The sequence below is a fragment of the Lipotes vexillifer genome, unplaced genomic scaffold, assembly GCF_000442215.2.
Source record: "Lipotes vexillifer unplaced genomic scaffold, Lipotes_vexillifer_v1.1 scaffold23, whole genome shotgun sequence".
Lineage (NCBI taxonomy): Eukaryota > Metazoa > Chordata > Mammalia > Artiodactyla > Lipotidae > Lipotes > Lipotes vexillifer.
Window position 1 is genome coordinate 4172537 of NW_006796283.1, and position 18358 is coordinate 4190894.

Genomic DNA, 18358 nt, shown 5'->3' on the forward strand with positions numbered 1-18358 from the left:
TGTGTGTCCCCCAAAGGGCCCCCCGCCCCTCCCAGCCAGAACCCAAAGCGCCCCCCCCCCCCCGGCCCCCCAACCGGTCTCCACAGGCTGGCCCTTGGCTGTCAACATGCCCCTCTGCCCCGGACACAGGGAGCGGTATGCCTGGAGGGGGCGCCTGGTCCCAGCAGCCTCAGCTTTGCAAGGAGTCCTCCCCCCAGAGTCTGCACCCGCCTTCTACTCAGCCCCCACTCTGACTGCCGTGTGATGTTCACCGTTCTCCAGCAGGTTAAAACTGGGCCGAAAATTAAAAATGGAATATAATGCAGTGATTTAAGAAAGTTCTCTGCTCTTTGCAGAATTAGACTCAGTGGGCAGACTTGGTTTCCTCGTTTTCTGAGATTTCGAGCATCCCTGACCCTTTGAGGGGGGACACAGGTGCCTCGGATAAAAACGGGTCACAAAGGAAAATGTAGGGAGGCTGGATGGGGCCAGCAGTCCCTGCTGTGACCTCCGAGGACAGCACCACTCGGATGTGCGTGGAGACGGGCAGGTGGACCCCGGACGCCAGTCTGACGGGAACGTGTCCGCTCGGCTCTGCTTCCCCCTTCCACACGTGGGCCTCACAGAGCCTCCCCAGGGCCCCCTCCAGCTCCCGAGACACCATGCACGTAACCCAGAGTGGGTCCCGCTGCCCGCACTCACCTCCCGGCAAAGTGCCGGGCCTCCTGCAGCCTCCGCAGCTCTGCAGGCAGCGGGCTCTGGGAGCATCTCCTCCAGCGGCGGTGAAGCTCAGGCTCCAGGTGCGGCCACCACAGCTCATGGGAGAGAACGGGCACCAACAGGTCAGTTCCCCCCACCTCACCAAGAAGATCGGGAAGCCTTGGGTGATGCTGGCGATCTGCGCGGGCAACGTCTGCCCGCAGGCCGACACCCCCAGAGCCTGTCTCCCGCTCATCAAGTGCTTCATAACCGCAAGGACAGCGTCTCATTTAAGGCCCAAAGCAGCTCCGTGAGGCATGCTCATCCTCATCCGCGGAGGACGCAGGATGTGGACAGAGGATGGCCCGGTCCTTGGACGGCCCTGCTGAGCTGCAGAGCCGTGAGCCAGAGGCCACAGCCGCCCAGGGAGCCCGCAAGGAACGCGCTGCGTCCTCCCTCCCGACAAAACCGAGAGCGGGTGAGAGAGCCCGCGTGGGAGCCCCACCCGCGGAACGTCATGAGAAGGCCGGGCCAGTAGGGGCTGGGGCAACAGCCGGACCAGCAGAGCAGCAGGCCCCGCTCAGCTCCAGTCAGCACAGAGCAAGTAGGAGCGTGAACGGCTCCGGGCACAGAGACTCCTGAGGAGCCCCACCCCAACTCCTGTGCTCTGTCCCAACTGCTCCTGGTGCAGCTTCCCCTGAGTCACGCTGCCAGGAAGCCCTGGGCGGACCCTGGCTGCACCAGGTCCAGGAACGCCCCTGAGAAGATGGGGAGCCTACCAGAGCAGAGGTCAGAAGCAAGGGGCACTGGGTCTGGCAGGCAGTCAGGGTCAGGTCGGCTGCCAGGGAGGGGTCTCTGCTTCGTGAACAGGCGTTGAGGAGCCCCTGCGGGGAGACACGCCCGCACGCAGGGTTTGCACGCAGGGCTGTGGACCCGGGCCCCGGGAGCTGCCACGCACGCAAGGGCCTAGCCCTGGGGTCTGAGTGAGCAGCGACGCTGGAGGGGCAGAGGGAAAGGAAATTACCCTGAAGAAGTGGGCCGTGATGTCGTGGGTCAGGGCGCCGTCGTGGGAGAAGTTTCGCTGCGAAACGGTAGAGGCCAGTGAGGGAGCACGCGCAGGACAGGGCGGGCAGCTGCTGGAGGCTCCACCGCGTAAGGACACGCGGCAGGACGGCACCGCCACGGTCCATGGAGGGCTGGCTCCGTGTGGCTTCGCGTCCACCCCCGTGCCCGCCAGCCATGGCGCAAGCCCCATGGGCCCAGGCGGGGGGGCCAGGTGCTGTCCCTGCCGTGTCCCCCCTGGCTGCTTTCACAGGCCGTTCTCGAGGCTCGAAGGGAAACAGCCTTTAGAACGAACTTAAAGAAAATCTCATCTCATTTCTGCTGCTTCCCCAGTTACCTTTTAAAGTTCCACACAAATGAACAGAACCTCAGGTCAAGCTCTAGTCACGTGTGCATTTCTAAAAAGCGGGAACCCATCTTTGGTGTAGGAGCCGTTCCCCTGCAGTGGGCAGGGGAGCACTTATGCACGGCACCTCCCTGACCCTGACCGCATGCAGGTCACAGGGATGTCACCCTTCGGAGCCCCTGACAAGAGCCAGGGCACCGCACCATCTGGCTTCCGTGCCCCCAAAAGAAACCGACGGAGGGGAGGCAAGGCGGGCAGGATGGTCTGCACATGCAGGGCCCAAGCCGGTCACCCTGGGGAAGCTTCCGTGGAGGAGTCGTGCTCCGGAGGACGGGGCTGCCCGGTCTCCAGCCTCGCAGGCCGGTGCTGAGCCAGGTGAAGGGCTCACCCGCGGCTCCGAGCGCCACGTCCTACCCTCAGAGGCAGGACACGCACTGAGGCCGTTGGCTCCACGTGACCACGGATGCGCTGGTGAGTTTTCCAGAGGTGCCCACGTGGCCCCTCGACCCCACAACCCAGCTCACTTGCCCTGCGCCTACCAGCTCCGAGTTGACCAAGCGGAAGAAGTCATCGCAGTCGGGGGCGGCCAGCTGCTCCGAGCGGGGGCTGCCGACAAGCACGGAGGGGGGCAGGCCGAGGAGGATGCTGGGAGGAGGGAGGCACGGACGGTGACCCAGAGAGCTACGCTCGGAACACTGCCAACCCTCCCAGCCCGCTCGGAACTGGCCCTGGTCTGTGGCCTGTTGCCCTCCTGGGCCGACGGACACTCACTGCGTGTCCCCAGACCAGCTGTGATGTTACCCGATGACCAAGGGCAGGGAGCAGCACGTTAACCAACCAGTTCACGAGACCAGGAAGGACACCACGGCTGAGCCGTGATGCAGCGAGGGCCCCGAGCGCACGTTCCACGCGAGGCCTTTGAACTGAGGCGTTTCTGAAGCCCAGGAGGAGAACTTTCACCCCCAGTTGCTTTCACGCCTCTAGACCCTGCTCTCCAGGGCACCCGGGGAAGATGCCGTCCCGGGCTGGGGCGGGGGCCAGAGACGAGCAACTACTGGGGAGAGAACCCAAGGTGAAGACAGACCCTGGGGCACGAGCCGTGTTACCGTTTGCACATGAGCAGCTCCTGCTGTCGCTGCAGGCGGCTGGCCACGTCCCACCCTCGAGCCAGGGCCTGGAGGCGTCTGCAGAAAACTCCAAAGAGGAAGTGGCCCCGGGGAGCAGCACGGCCGAGGGGCGCTGGGCCCTGCTCCAGGTCAGCAGCCAGCTCCTGGAAGAGAGCCGGCCAGAGGCAGAAATCCTGGGGCCTCTCGCTCCCAGCCGGGCCCTGAGGTGGGGCCAGCCGGGCCCTGAGGTGGGGCCCGCAGGGCCCTGAGGTGGGGCCCGCAGGGCGAGTGCAACTAGCCTTTTCACTTGGAAATGACTGAACAACTGCAGGATTTTGCAAAAATGCAGAGAGAACAGTGCAAAGAACACCCTTCCCCAGACTCCCCATGGCTAACACTTTACCCGTTTATCACCTGCTCCCCTGTGCAGGTGGGGGTGTGTGCACAGCCTGAGGGTGAATCACACAGGTGAGGCGCACACACAGCCTGCAGGCACACGTGTGTTGTCTCACCCCCCAGATGCAGAGCACCCGTCTCATCATCGCCCCGTCATGTGTGACCCCAACCCCACGTCTCCCGCTGTGTCTGCCCTCACAGGTCACTTTCTTCCACGTTCAGTTATGACAGACGTGGAGGACGAAGGTCAAGATGAGGGCTTGGGGTACTCGGGTCCTTTCTCTGTGGGATGTTTTACTCACTTTTAAGTACATTTTCCCAGTGCTCCAGACCACATCCTCCATGATTTCTCTTTCATTCCCCACATGTTCTAAAGTCAGGCACTTTTTTAAGAGTGACAGCGGGAACACCGAATCCTATTATACAGAATTGCAAGTACTCTTCCAAAGTTACGGACCCCCAGTGCACACAGTGGACGAGCATGCAGGATGGGGCCTTGCTCTGCACTCTGACCCCAGAGTTCACGCTCAACAGATCTGGGGAGAGCTGGATGCTGACAGAAACGCACCTTTCACTTCAATGTGAGAAACATGGTTTCTGCACTCTCCTAAAAGTGCCACTGCCTTGCTGCCAAGTGACCTGGGAAACAGGAGAGTCTCCCAGCCTCCGATATCTGCAAACTCTTGATCCTCGGCCAAGTGGAGGGTTATTTATATCAATTCTCAGAGCCTGACCTCCCAATGCAGCACCAAGAGTTAAAAAGCAGAAAACAGGAGTAGCAACCATGTTGCTACCAAAGTCGGTATTTTTACTTCCTGTTTTCAAATTTTAAACGTCCTAAAGCCTGGAGATGCTTCCCATATTACAGTTTTCGTTTCCATGTTCCTGTGATGTTCACAGTGAGGTGAGTTCACAGAGCACATGGCCTCTCTGGTCTAAGCCATTGTGTGTGTGACTCAAGCTTTCATTCTGGTCAGGCTCCTTAGGACTCACTGTGGATATTCATAATATCTTAATAGCACGTGGCTTAAATGCAGTGGACACACTTGAGTTTTACATCTTCTAACTCACCTGCAATCTGGAAAATATATCCCGATTTCCTGTGCAGCCACCAAGAACCAAATCAGAATTCTCTGAGTGATCATAACTCCTTGACCTGAAATGAACACACAGTGAAAGCCTCCTAAGTGTCTCCTAACTGTGCTGGGCTGCCTGCTTCTCCTCCGGCCTCCAGGGTGGCCTGTGGTCACAGGGCCAGGAGGTACCCGGAGACTGCAGGACACTCACGGTGTGCCAACAACAGCAAAAAGCCAGCAACCAACTCAAGCAACACATCAAAACAATTACATGCCATGACCAAGTGGGATTTATCCCAAGAATGCAAGGTTGGCTCAACATGCAAGAATCAATTAATGCAATAAACATATGAGTAGAATAAAAACCAAAAACCACACAGATAAAGCATTAAATTAAATGCTATACCCCTTCATGATTTTAAAAAAAGACAAAAAACAACAAACTAGGAGTAAAAGGCACCTTCCTCAACCTGTCAAAGGGCATCTATGAAAAACCCACAGTTCACACCGTACTTAATGATGAAAGACTGAAAACTGTCCTCCTAAGATCAGGACCAGGACAAACTGTCCGCTCATACCACTTCCAGTCAACGTTGCCCTGTCAAGTTCTGGCCAGGACAATTCAGCAAATAAATAAATCAGTACATATAAGGCATCCAGATTGGAAAAGAAAAAGTTAAACCATCTCTACTGGCAGATTTCAAGACCTTATATATAGAAAATCCTAAAGAATTCACAATAAAAAACCATCAGAGCAAATAAGTGAAATTAAAGCAATGAGCCTATGGTGCTGAAAAGAATAAAACACTTAAGAATAAATTTAATCAGGGAGATGCAAGAGTTGTGTGCTAAAAACTATAAAACATTGTTGAAAATATTAAAGATGACCTTAACAAATGGAAAGCCACCCCATGTTCATGGATAGGAAGATGGCAATGCTGCCCAAACTGATCTACAGATACAATGCAGTCATTATCAGAATCTCATCTCATTTTGCAGAAAGTGGTTAAGTTGATCCTAAAATTCAGGTGGAAGTGCAAGGGACCCAGAATAGCCAAAAACAATCCTGAAAAAGGACAAAGTTGGAGGATTCACATTTTCCAATTTTTAAAATTTATTTAGTGTTGGCCATGCCACGTGGCTCGTTGGAACTTGTTACCCGACTAGGGATTGAACCCAGGCCCTTAGCAGTGAAAGTGCAGAGTCCTAACCACTGGACCGCCAAGAAATCCCCACATTTTCCAATTTTAAAACTTACTACAAAGCTATAGTAATCAAAATGGTGTGGTCCTGGCACAAGGATAGACATATAGATAAGTAGAACAGAATCAGGAGTCCAGAGGTGAACTCTCACATGTATGGCTAATGGACTTTCCACAGGAGTACCAAGACCATTCAACAGGGAAAGGACAGTCTCTTCAACAAAAGGGGACAACTGGATATCCACATACAGAAGAATGGGGCCAGATCCCTACCTCACACCATATAAAAAATTAATGCAGAGTGGATCAGAGGCCTAAAAATAAGACCTAAATCTAAAAATAGATGAATAAGGCTTCTTCAAAATTTAAAACTTTTGTGCATCAAAGTACCCCTTCTAGGGAGTGAACCGATGACTCACGGAATGAAAGAAAATATCTGCAACTCATATATCTGGTAAGGACCAAGTATCTAGGGTATATAAAGAACTCTTATGACTCAATAAGCAAATAGGCAAAGGATAGGCAAAGGATCTGATCAGACATTTGTCCAAAAAAGATAACATAAATGGTCAACCAGCACATGAAAAGATGCTCAACATCATAAGCCATCAGGGAAAAGCAAATCAAAACCATAATGAGATAACACGACGTACCACCTCGACACAGCAACCACGAGGACGATGAGAAAAACAGGCCACGTCAGAAGGCCACACCTGGCACAGCCCATATGGTACCAGGAACGCCTGCCTTTCATGGCAGGCAGTCCACGCCAGTGCTTCCTGCACGGTGGGTGACAACACTGGCGCCCACCACTTGCTGGACCTTTTATTCTCGTCACATTTGCTAATAACCCTGATACCAGGAGACAGAGCAGAAAGACCAAGTCACTGCCACTGGCAAATCTATGCACAGAGAGAAAGCTGATTCCGGAAGCTTGCCTTTATCTGGAAAACCCAAACTTGCGATCAGGATATGTTCCAACTATGCTCTGTATAACACAAACTGGACTAAGAGAAATAAAAACGTTCTTAGAGCTACCAAAATCAAAAGACAGACTCTTCTGGGCACTAACATTCCTAACCTTTGGCAGAAGTCCATGAGCACGTCGACGAGCGTGGCACAGGCGACTTCCAGGTCTCCATCGCAGCCCCCGGTGGCAGAGGGCGCGGGGAGGAAGTGCTGGTGGATGGCCCACTGGTGGAAGTCCTGCCTGCAATGCAAACGCCAGGGTCTGTGCTGAGGGAGGCACGGGCCAGGGTCTGCTTCAGCCAGGGGTGACGGGCACTGCAGGTCCACAGCTGCTGAGCTGGGGGTGCAGCGGGTGCCTGCACTGTCCCAGGTCCACCAGCAAAGCATCCACATATGGACCAGGCTCCGTGGTGCTGAAACCGCAGCACAGACAGCCACCAACACTGCAGTCTGTTCTTGCAGGAATAACAGGACCCAAGCAGGACCTCCCCATGTGACCACGAGGGGCAGGGAGCGAGCCGCCAAACCCTGTTTGGAACTGCAATCAGGAGAGATGGAAGGAGGCCCTGAACAGGACCCACACCATCAACACACAGTGACCTGAGGGTGAGTTAAGAAGGGGCCCTGTGGCTCCGCAGGCCAGAAAACTAGTTCCTTCTTTCCCTTCTGGCAAGGAAGGAAGCCCAGGCTCGTGAGCACATGAAGGAAGCGCACAGGAGGCAGGCCGCACACAAACCCGAAAGGTGGAAGCGCCCACTGAGCTGGGAAAGGAAGCGGGTCGTCCGTCCCACTGCCCATCACTGTCCTCCCTTATTCTACTTGTCCGTCAGAATCTGACACCACGACACGGCACCCCCGTGTTCAGGGACGTCTCTGACCACTCCAAGCATGGTGGCTTGAGGACAGCCACCTCTGGCTTCTGTGCCCCCTGACCCACCCCCAAACCCACAGCCCCTCAGCACCTGCTCGAGGCCAGGATAGCACACCTGACGTCTTGGCGGTCTCAGTCACCAGCCCCAGGACTCACATGGGGCTCAGACTCTGATTCGCTCACCCCTGGTGCCGTGCCTCAAAGCCAGCACTCGGCAAGGCGCTGCCCACCCTCCCCTCTGCTTCCCTGGCTGGCCGACACCAGCTGAGACCCTCCAGGGCTTCCCCACTGTGGCCCTCCCCAGGCACAGGCTTCTCTGCTCCTTGCCCGCCGGCACCAGCACCCAAAGCCCCATCTGGTGTCTTCAGTGCCCTCTAATCCGCCTTATTTATCACCCTGCCCGCCCCCAGGCTCACACAGGGCCCGGTCCTGCACAGTTCCTCGGAAGAACGGCTTAGGGGCGTTGGGGCAGAGTGCAAGTGGGAAGCCCTGTACGTGCCTCGTGTGCTCCATCTGTCTTGTTCACACTGCATCCCCAGCTTCTAGAACATTCTAGACGTGTCTGGCAAACTGTAGGTCAATAAGTGTTTCTCGAATAAAAGAATGAATAAAACTGTACTCATACACTTATGTTAAACTGAACATTAAACTGAGGATGTAATGACAAAACTTAGACTTAAGACAGTGTAGAAAACTGTATTAACATTTTAAAGGGTAGATCCTTTAAACACTTACCTTTCTGTATCTGAAAGAGAATCAACTTCAGGCTGAATTTCTAGTTCCAGCTGTAACCAGTCTCTGTAAGTCAACTGAGAGAAAAGAACCAAGTGACCACCACAGCAAGGACAGAGCACAGAAGCCACAGGTTGGGGCTGTGATGCTGCCCTCTCATATTAGCTGGAGGTCTCCTGTGTGTCTGTCAGAAGTATCGTCCTACGCCATCTCCCAGGGTTAGACTGGGAGGCTGGCACCAAGCCCAGATGAAGAACCAACCGGTCATTTAACTCTGAACGGGAAGCTGCCCAGAACTGTTCACACTGGTCTTTAAACTCAGTCCTCAACACTGCTGCCCGGTCCCGGGCAGCCCGCAGCATCTGCACAACGATCACTTTCTAGCTCACTGAGTTGTGCAAATAACCAAAAGATAAACTTGATGTGACAACATGCTTCCAATAGTCACGGCTCCACACGTCAGCACAGACTAACCTCAAAACCTCACACTGCTGACACAGAGAAGGAAGGTCTGGTACATGTTGGGAATTAGGAGCAAAAGAAATATAAACTAAATGCACAAAATATAAAGTATAGCCGTGTCTAGACACCATGTTGTATCTGAATAATTTTTGTGCCAATAAATGACATCAGAATTAAAAAACGAAAACAAAAAAAAACCCTCACACTGTGTGTAACAACATGTCCCAGGGACATGCATGCAGCACACGCAGTGTGTGTAAACGCCGGGGCCGTGCGGCACCGGCAGGGACGTGTGTGTAGACAGTGATCGAGGCGCGGCTGCTCCTGCCTCGTTGTTCCTGGTGTCAGACAGATGGCCAGACCTACTCTTGTATGACAGATTATTAACAATAAAAGAGTTGAAAAAAATATACAATAAAACGATACAACTTTTTCTCTAAAGACCAAAACAAGCAGGCAAACATCCAAGAAATAAATGAAAAGTATGAAGAGGTGGCAGAAACAGTCACATGGGCACGTTGTCTGAGCAGCCAAGCTTCCGGTGACTGTGCTTAGAGACGCCCGGCCCCAGCTCGCAGCCTGGCAGGCGTGTTTAAAATCTGACGACCCCAGGAGTGATTTCTGTCGGGTCAGGCCCGCCGCCCATGTCCTGCGCCCACGGAGCCCAGAGCTTGGAGGAGCAAAGCAGGGGAAGGGACAGTGGGACCTACATGGAGTCCCTCCTGCTTCAGCAGTTCCCGCAAGGTCCTCTGCTTCCACAGGCAGAGGGCGGCTTGCTGCCAGTCCACGGAGGGCAGGCACAGGGGCCACCAGGGAGAGTTGGCCGGGTCTTCCCAAGAGGGAGGGTCTCGGGCCTCTGAGAACCATCTGAACACCATGAACTGGAACTGAAAAAAGACAGTGGCGTGTGTGCTGTGAGACTGAGGAAACACACAGGGGCCTGGCTGCGCTCGGCTGGCAGCGAGGAACCCCTGGTCTCAGTGAGCAGCCAGCCCTGACCACACATCTCTGAGCTGCCACGCCCTGCAGCCGCGCACGGCCGTCCCCCGTGACCCGCCGGCACCGGCATTCTCACTAAGAAGTGTGCTCACTGGCTACAGGAGATGCTCCCTCGGTGATGCACTGAGCCGCACGTCTTTGCCTTAGGAGGTCGGACCCCCGCCCTCATGCTGACAGAGCCACAGGTTGCTCGAGGGGACCTCGGGGAGCTTGGGACACGGGGCGAGGACTTCCTCTTCTGGGCCACTCTTCCGGATCTCTATCCCACACTTAAAAATATCGGCACCTGGGACCGGGAGCAGAGGGGCACCTGGACCCCAGGCTGCTCCTGACGCAGTGGAGCTCCCAGCAGTGCCCAGGAGTCCGACGCGGAGCCTGGAACTCTGAACCAGGCTCGAACCTCATGGGAGACGTTCCCTAAAGCTCTGCAGGCGCAGCAACACTGGTTCCCGCTGTGACGGCACCGCCGCCTTTGACCCTGAGGATTCTAACACGCGGCTTCCCAGGCCGTCTTCAGAGGAAGCGCAGGGTGCTTCTTTAAATACTGACACACTTTCTACGAACGTCAGTCTTTTAACTCGCCTACTTCATAAATAAGGAGGGACATCTGCAGCTGTCACCTTCCAGCCCCTCCTCTTAACTCAGAAGGAAGGAAAAGGCAGTGTTCAACCCAAGCAGACGGCAGGGTGGCGCCAGGAGACAGTCTACTACGAATGAGGCCGGTGCCGAGATGGAGGCCACACAGGCTTCAGGCCAGAAACCCGTACAAGACTGGAACTTACAGGAGAGCAGAAAAAGGAACCCACAAGACTCACCTTTTTTATAAGGCCTGGAGACAAACAGCTGTACGAGATGTCACGTGACTGGGAAGAAAACTTACACAAAGAATAAGAAATTGCCGCTGTACAAAATCTGAAAATAGAAAACAGATTATAACACAGAAATGGGATCCACGCAAAAAAACAGGTGGAAGGAGAGCGTGAACTGCACGACGTGGACTGACGGCCTCCCACCCCGACGGCCGCTCGGCGCTCAGCCTCAGGCCCAGCCGGGCCGGCTCCTCCGAGCCCTCGGGGAAGAGCCCCCAGGCAGGCCGTCTGGCCTGAGCTCTTTCCACGTTGACGAGAGACTCAGAAAACACATGAACACGCAGGCTCTGCACGTAAGGGCTGGCTTTTCCAGCGTGTCAAGAGCCACGGTCAGAACCAAGGGAATGAAGTGAGGAGGTGCGAGGTGGGTGTTCCCTGGGTGATTGCGTAAGGCTCTCGTTCACCTGCGTGATGGCAAATTATTCACTGTTACCGCCTAAAAGAACCTCAGAGCCAGAGTGAAGCACGTCCAGTTTCCAACTCAGCCTCTGCCCGCCCACGGTGGGCTGTAACGTGTGGGAGGGAGAGGCTGCCGAGAACAGAGGTGACCATGAGGCTCAGAGAGTCAGGACTGTGGCGAGGAAGGGGCCCGACTCCCAGTGCGGACTTGTCAGTGGTGCTGCTGTGGATGGCGCAGACAGCTGGCGGGCACTGGTCCCAGGCCGCGTTCCTGTGCTCAGCTCTCCCTGTCTCTCCTAATGCCAGCTCTGTCTGTGAGCCGCGACCCTGGTCCCAACATCTCCCACCGGAGCCTCCGGCTTCCGTCCTGACCTCAGCAGCCACAGTAAGCCCTTCGGGCCTGAGTCACACGTGGACTCCCCCAGGGCTCTGCCCATGGGATGGCCACTCTCACCCAACCCCCGCCCATCTCTCACACCCGCCGACCCCAGGCTACAGGCTGCCTGTGACTGACCGGGTCCCGGGAGGGGGCCTAGCACGCAGTATAGTGAGTGGATGAGCATGGAACTGGACGATGGGTCTCAAAACCCTCTGGATGGGACAGCTGTGTGTGCAGAAACGCCCCCCAGAGAAAGCTGCTCACCACAGGGAGACCCCAGAACCTAACCTGAGGGACAGGTCCAGCCAGCCGCTGGCCACCTGACCCAGAGAAGGGCACCTGCAGCCCATTGTGAGCATCTTGAAAAGCAGGTAGCAAAGTAGGGTGATCTCACTTTTATAACTGAAGATACCAACACACACATAAATACACCCAAGATAAGATTCTGGAAGGGTACAGACCAACATGGTAAAGAGTGGATCTGTACAGCATGTGTGTCTGTGCTAATTTTGTCTGATGAACATGTGTTACTTGTGACAAGAGGGACACTCACTTCAGACACAGGGCTGAGGACTCCTGGGTCCTACAGGGCAGGAGGATGTCGAAGAGCTCGGGGACGGGCAGGCCCCTGGCAGGGGTGGGAGGGCCCACATGCACCTCCGGGAGGGCAGACCTGGACTCGCCGAGGTGGACGGCCAGGGCAGCCAACCCCACCACATGTGAGGCACTCAGGCTCGGGCCCTAAAATAGGAAAGAAGAGTGGTTTAGGGCATTCCCTGGTGGTCCAGTGGCTAAAGACTCCACGCTCCCAATGCAGGGGGCCAGGGTTCGATCCCTGGTCAGGGAACGAGATCCCACATGCCACAAGTAAGAGCCTACATGCCGCAACTAAGAGCCCGCGTGCCTCAACTAAAGATCCCACATGCTGCAAGAGCCCGCGTGCCGCAACTAAAGATTCTGTGTGCTGCAACTAAGAGCCTGTGTGCCACAACTAAAGAGCCTGCGTGCCACAACTAAGAGCCTGCATGCCGCAACGAAGACCGGGCACAGCCACATGCATACATACGTACATACGTAGATAAATACAGAAATATTTAAAAAGAAAAGAGGTTCAGCGTTGGGGGCGCAGGAGGGAGCCCACCTCCTGGCTGGAGGCGGTGGCAGCCCTACCTGGTGACGGAGCAGTTGGCAGAGCCTGCTGAGCAGAGCCGGCAGGAGCCTGCGTCTGCAGAGGGTCCTCACGAAGTGGGCGGCCCAGGGGCCCTGCCTGTGGGGACAGCCACAGAGAATAGTGGCAGCGGCCAGGCCTGGCCCTGCACTGCCCGCCTGGAGCCTGGTGGACGAGCAGTCAGGCACCAGAGACTGAAGAAAGAACCAGCCTGTTCCCCAAACAGGAGGGTCTCCTGTTTCAACGCTGACCGTCGCCACGTCCCTGCTGGATAAGTCAGCCCCGCGCCCCCACCCAGGCCCTTCCCCAGCGCAGTGCGAAGTCGGGGGGCAGGACCAGGGCCCAAGGCTCAGAGCTGGACCAGGAACGACGGCCACTCTCATCACGAGCACCCAGGCCGCCCCAGGACAGCTCCAAACCACCCGGTGAGACCACCTAGCCTCTACCTGTCTGGTGGGGTAACGCTGGAGGCCGCCATGAGGTTCTGACAGAAAGACGTCAGCAGGAGATCCACGACCTGAGAGAGGAGAGGTCTCAGGGCCGCAAACCCACATCACAGCGTTTCCACCCTGGACGCACAGGGCCCCAGTGGAGCTGACGAGACTGCAAAACGGGCCCCCATCCGGAGAAGAGGCTGCAACGCCTCGGCACAGGAATCCCCAAACCCCGGGAGGGGCCCCCAGGGGTCATCATGGAGCTTCTCAGCAGAGAGCAGGGTCAGCAAAACTGCCCACAAAGGGCCACGAGCAACCTCTGCCACAACTGCCTCCCAAACACAGAGTCTGTACGCAAACGGCAGCACCGGCCTGAAACCCTCGACTCACATGTGGTCTCCCTGGCGCCCCACACTCACCCTCTGCTCCCCTGGCTGCAGCTTGGGGGCCTGGACGCTGAGCTGAACCGGGGCCCCCTCGAAGTCGCTGTCATCCTCACCGAGGCCCAGGGCAGAGCGGAGCTGTTCAGAGATCACTGCCATCTGAGCCAACAACGCTGCAAGGCAGGGACCGGCGCCATGAGCAGGGGCGCCACACACCACCTCAGGGGCCACACTCTAAACTGACCCTGGGGCCGCTCTCGTCCCCGCCCGGCCAGCAGTGGAACCACTTTTCTGTGGTGCAGGTAGCCAGGCTTCTCTGAGGGGCTGGCATAGCTCTTCACGTCACCACGGCCCCTGTGTCTATACCCCGTGCCCCTCGCCCGCCAGCCACCTCTGTACACACTGACGCCCGCTGCGGCCGCCCGGCCCAGCCTCAGCGGCTCTGCCAGCACAGGCCTGGCTGGCTGACCATCTTGCGGCAGCGCTGGGGCCCCACACGGGCCTCGACCTCCCCAAGAACCACGTGCTGCAGGAGCAGAGTTTGGAAGGACCACGCTGACCACGAGGGGACATCCTGGGCCCTCAGGACGACCACAGCGGAGGCAGAGCTAACAGTGCAGAGCTGGGGCTGCCAACCCTCCACCACAGGTGAAAATCTGTGCGTAACTTCTGACCCCAAGCTTAACTCCTCACAGCCTTCCGTGTATTTTGCATGTCATGTGAATCTATGTGTATTTTATGCATTCACGACATACCTAATTTTCTCAATATTTCTAGGCAATGTGGTTTATCTGAAATTTTTGCAATTGTCATTTATCTCCAAAAATTTTCCATATATTTACTGAAAATAATCTGCATATACTGAGTGGACCCACACAGTTAAAAACTGTGTTGCGGGGACTTCCCTGGTGGCGCAGTGGTTGGGGGTCCGCCTGCCGATGCAGGGGACACGGGTTCGTGCCCCGGTCTGGGAGGATCCCACATGCCGCGGAGCGGCTGGGCCCGTGAGCCATGGCCGCTGAGCCTGCGCGTCCGGAGCCTGTGCTCCGCAACGGGAGGCCACAGTGGTAACAGGCCCGCGTACCGAAAAAAAAAAAAAAAACTGTGTTGCGGACTTCCCTGGTGGCACAGTGGTTAAGAATCCGCCTGCCAATGCAGGGGACTCGGGTTCGAGCCCTGGTCCGGGAAGATCCCACATGCCGCGGAGCAACCAAGCCCCCGTGCGCCACAACTACTGAGCCTGCGCTCTAGAGCCCGTGAGCCACAACTACTGAAGCCCGCGTACCTAGAGCCCGTGCTCCGCAACAAGCGAAGTCACCACAGTGAGAAGCCTGCGCACCGCAACGAAGAGCAGCCCCCGCTCGCCACAACTAGAGACAAGCCTGCGTGCAGCAACAAAGACCCAACACAGCCAAAAATAAATAAATTAAAAAAAAAACAAACCAACTGTGTTGTTCAAGGGTCAACTGTATTTCCTCCGTGAGACGCTCATAGGAATTAAATGAATTCATAATAAATAAACATCTACTGAAGTTACTAGGTAAAAACATGCCGTATGTATTTTAGTTTCTACATTTAGCATAGCAAAACTCTAAAAACACCGGAACCTAACATTTTACTTGTGGACCGCTGTGGCCACTGAGCGCTTTGAACTGCTCACGCCTGTCCTCCAGGCCCCTCATAGGAAACAGTCCCAGAAGCAGAGGCCCAGTGCTGAAGAGCACAGCCACCCAGGCAGTAAAGGAAGGAGACAAGCCTCACAGCCAGAAATGCAGCTTTCCTCCTCCATGTCTCCTGTCCCACTGGGATGCCAAGTAGCAGAATAACCATATTCTACCCAGACTTTGGGACAGCCTGAGTGTCAGAAAGGAGGCACGCTCCACACCCACCAGGCCGTGGCCGGGTTCACTACCAGATGCTGAATGCAGGGAAAAGGCACTGACCACGGCCACTCCAGGCAACAGCAGCCTCAAGCTCTGAGCACATCGGGACTGGCCTGTGCACCCACGGACACCCGCTGCGGGTGGCCCGACCCACAGCCCCGTCCTCACCGTCACGCTGGGTGGGATCTGTCACTGAGGCCCTGAGCTCTCGCAGGGCAGTTGTGAGCAGGCCCAGCGGCTCCTCCGCACAGCTGGGCTCCACCTCCCTTCGCGAGGCTGCATCTGAGAGACAGGAGGTAATTTTAACAATTAAACAGGTTAGATCAGATAGGAAGCACACGGAACTGACGCTGTCCCTGGCTTCTCCCTGCAGAGGGCACACAGAGGACTGGGGCCCTATGAGGAGGGAAGTGAAACGCTCTCCCCGGACGGCGGATGTTAATGTCCTATCAAAGTAAAAACATTCATAAGGAGGTTTAAGAAAAACCATGGTTCTATACACACTATCACCACAAGTGTAAAAAGCAGGTATGTAATGAATAAAGACCAAATGCATGTGGAGGGAGGCTGGGCGGGGAGAGCAGAATTATGTACAGATGATGGTTTAGTTCCTGTTTCTCAAACTTTTATGTAACACTGTGATATTGTTTTTTACAACAGGATGTTAAAATCAGTATATTAGAGGTGATTACCAGTCCTCAACACACATTTAATAGGTTTACTGAAAAATATTAGCCCTATGAGATACAGCATTAGAAAACATTCTAGAAGCCTCCAAAAGCAGGACCATGGGGTTAGGAAAGGAGGGCAACGCCTCACTCAACAGTGGACACAGCCCTACGGCCCCCTTGGCATCCTGTCTGCAAGATGTTTCAGTACTGGTCCAAACAGGTGTGGGTCTCCCTGGCTGTCAGAAACCGTGGAAGATTGTGCAAGGAGGGTTCTGGTAGACAGAATTAGAAAACAGAGCTGCAGTTGCTCATGCAGCCTAACTGGCCCTGCAGGCGTCAGAGGGATTGACCAGCAAACAGCTGCACCATTTCAAAACCGACAGACCAGGCCCTGTCCTGATGGCGCCTCGTTCCTGGGGCGATGGGGTGCGGACAGCCTGCCCAGCTGCTCCAAGCAATGATGCACGCTTTCACACACTGGCCCAGGTCTACATCACTGTCCCCTAGAAGCAGAAAGATCCCCAACCATCCGAACGGCCAAAGAGCCATGGGAGACCCCCTACTAAGACACGGTGCAGCACAAGCACCACGGGCCTCGGGCCTGGCTGGTCACCTGAATTTAAATCTCGAATTCAGGGCTTCCCTGGTGGCGCAGTGGTTGGAAGTCCGCCTGCCGATGCAGGGGACACGGGTTCGCGCCCTGGTCCGGGAAGATCCCACATGCCGCGGAGCGGCTGGGCCCGTGAGCCATGGCCGCTGAGCCTGTGCGTCCGGAGCCTGTGCTCCGCAACGGGAGAGGCCGCAACAGTGAGAGGGCCACGTACCGCGAAAAAAAAAAAAAAAAAAAAAAAATCGAGTTCAGACAGGCAAACAGAAACCACATCACAGCCTCAGCGGGGCACACAAAGATGAGAAATGGTCAAGTGGATTTTGTACTGCATGCATGTTCAGGGAATGACATCACAGGCAGCCCTCCTGGTGTCACAGCTGTCCCAGGGCTGGTGCTGGGCAGTCTTTGAAGCCACAGCTGTGACCAGACCCAGCATGACAGAACCAGACCAGATGGACCAAGGTGCCACCGACACGTCTCGTGATCAGGGAAGTGGAGATGAGGTGGGCACGTCTGGTAACCAAGCGACCCACTGACCTTACCTTCTGGCTTCTTCTCTCCGACAGTGGAGCAGGCTTGGCGGTAGGTGGAGTATAAGGAGGGGGGAATTTTTTCTGCTCTGGATCAGAAGAAAACATTAAAATAGTCAACTATGACTCAAATTAATTCTCAAACTTACAATCCCAAAGACTATCATAAAACAGAAATATGCAACAGAGTAAATCTAAATAAATTATACAACACCCCACAGCATGACCCTATGTTTAGGAAAAACACTGTCCATATGGACTCAAACGGTCCTGACTACTGCATACGTCCTATATAAACATCTCCCAACAGTAGGTTTTGTTGTGTAGTGAGATTATAAATGATTTTCACTTCTCTCATTCAAGTTTTGGCAATTTCCAAATTTTAAAGGTGAACTTATATTACTTTTAATGAAAAATGCTAACTAAGGAAAACATCCAGTTAATGTCATTAAAAACACAAGTCCTGTGATGAGGGCACGGACACAGCTGGCACGTTCTCATGGCACAGCAGCGAGTACGAGGACAAGAACCACAGAGCATTGCCCCGCCCCCCAACAGTGCTGCAAACCGTGGCGACAACATTCAAGCAGAAGAACAGAGACACAGCTGTGGTCGAGTGAGAATCCACACAGGGCTGGAGGGAGGCAGGGAGTCCGGCTGGAAACTAGGAACTGAGGGCACCACCCACTGCCCTGGGCACTGGAAAGCCTTCAGCTTAAAAAACAGAAACCAGAAAGAAGAAAAGAAAAAACAGAAACCAATGCAAATAAAAAGAAAGAACAAATTCAAGGAAGCGGAGAAATTCACAGAAAAGAAACTGTCACTCATCACTTTTATTAAATTTTCAGAGAGGTAAGACAAAACACTGCAGCTGTGAAACAAGAATGGACTGCTGGGGGCTTCCCTGGTGGCGCAGTGGTTAAGAATCTGCCTGCCAATGCAGTGGACATGGGTTCCAGCCCTCGTCTGGGAACGTCCCACATGCCGTGGAGCAACTAAGCCTGTGCACCACAACTACTGAGCCTGCGCTCTAGAGCCCAAAAGCCACAACTACTGAGCCCAACTGCCATAACTACTGCAGCCCACATGCCTAGAGCCCATGCTCTGCAACGAGAAGCCACCACAGTGAGAAG

The 18358-nt window shown here is 55.2% G+C and overlaps 1 protein-coding gene across 1 annotated transcript in view; it reads right to left on the bottom strand.

The window, feature by feature from the left end:
* FANCA (FA complementation group A) overlaps positions 1-18358 on the bottom strand; it is a 48697-nt gene that overhangs the window by 3304 nt on the left and 27035 nt on the right. The window contains 16 exon segments of the mRNA XM_007472223.1: positions 682-794; positions 1458-1598; positions 1601-1759; positions 2626-2731; positions 3193-3356; positions 4660-4744; positions 6948-7076; positions 8442-8515; positions 9611-9787; positions 10715-10811; positions 12100-12287; positions 12717-12813; positions 13161-13231; positions 13568-13704; positions 15583-15696; positions 17238-17314. Of these exon segments, the coding sequence (XP_007472285.1) occupies positions 682-794; positions 1458-1598; positions 1601-1759; positions 2626-2731; positions 3193-3356; positions 4660-4744; positions 6948-7076; positions 8442-8515; positions 9611-9787; positions 10715-10811; positions 12100-12287; positions 12717-12813; positions 13161-13231; positions 13568-13704; positions 15583-15696; positions 17238-17314 (1929 nt within the window).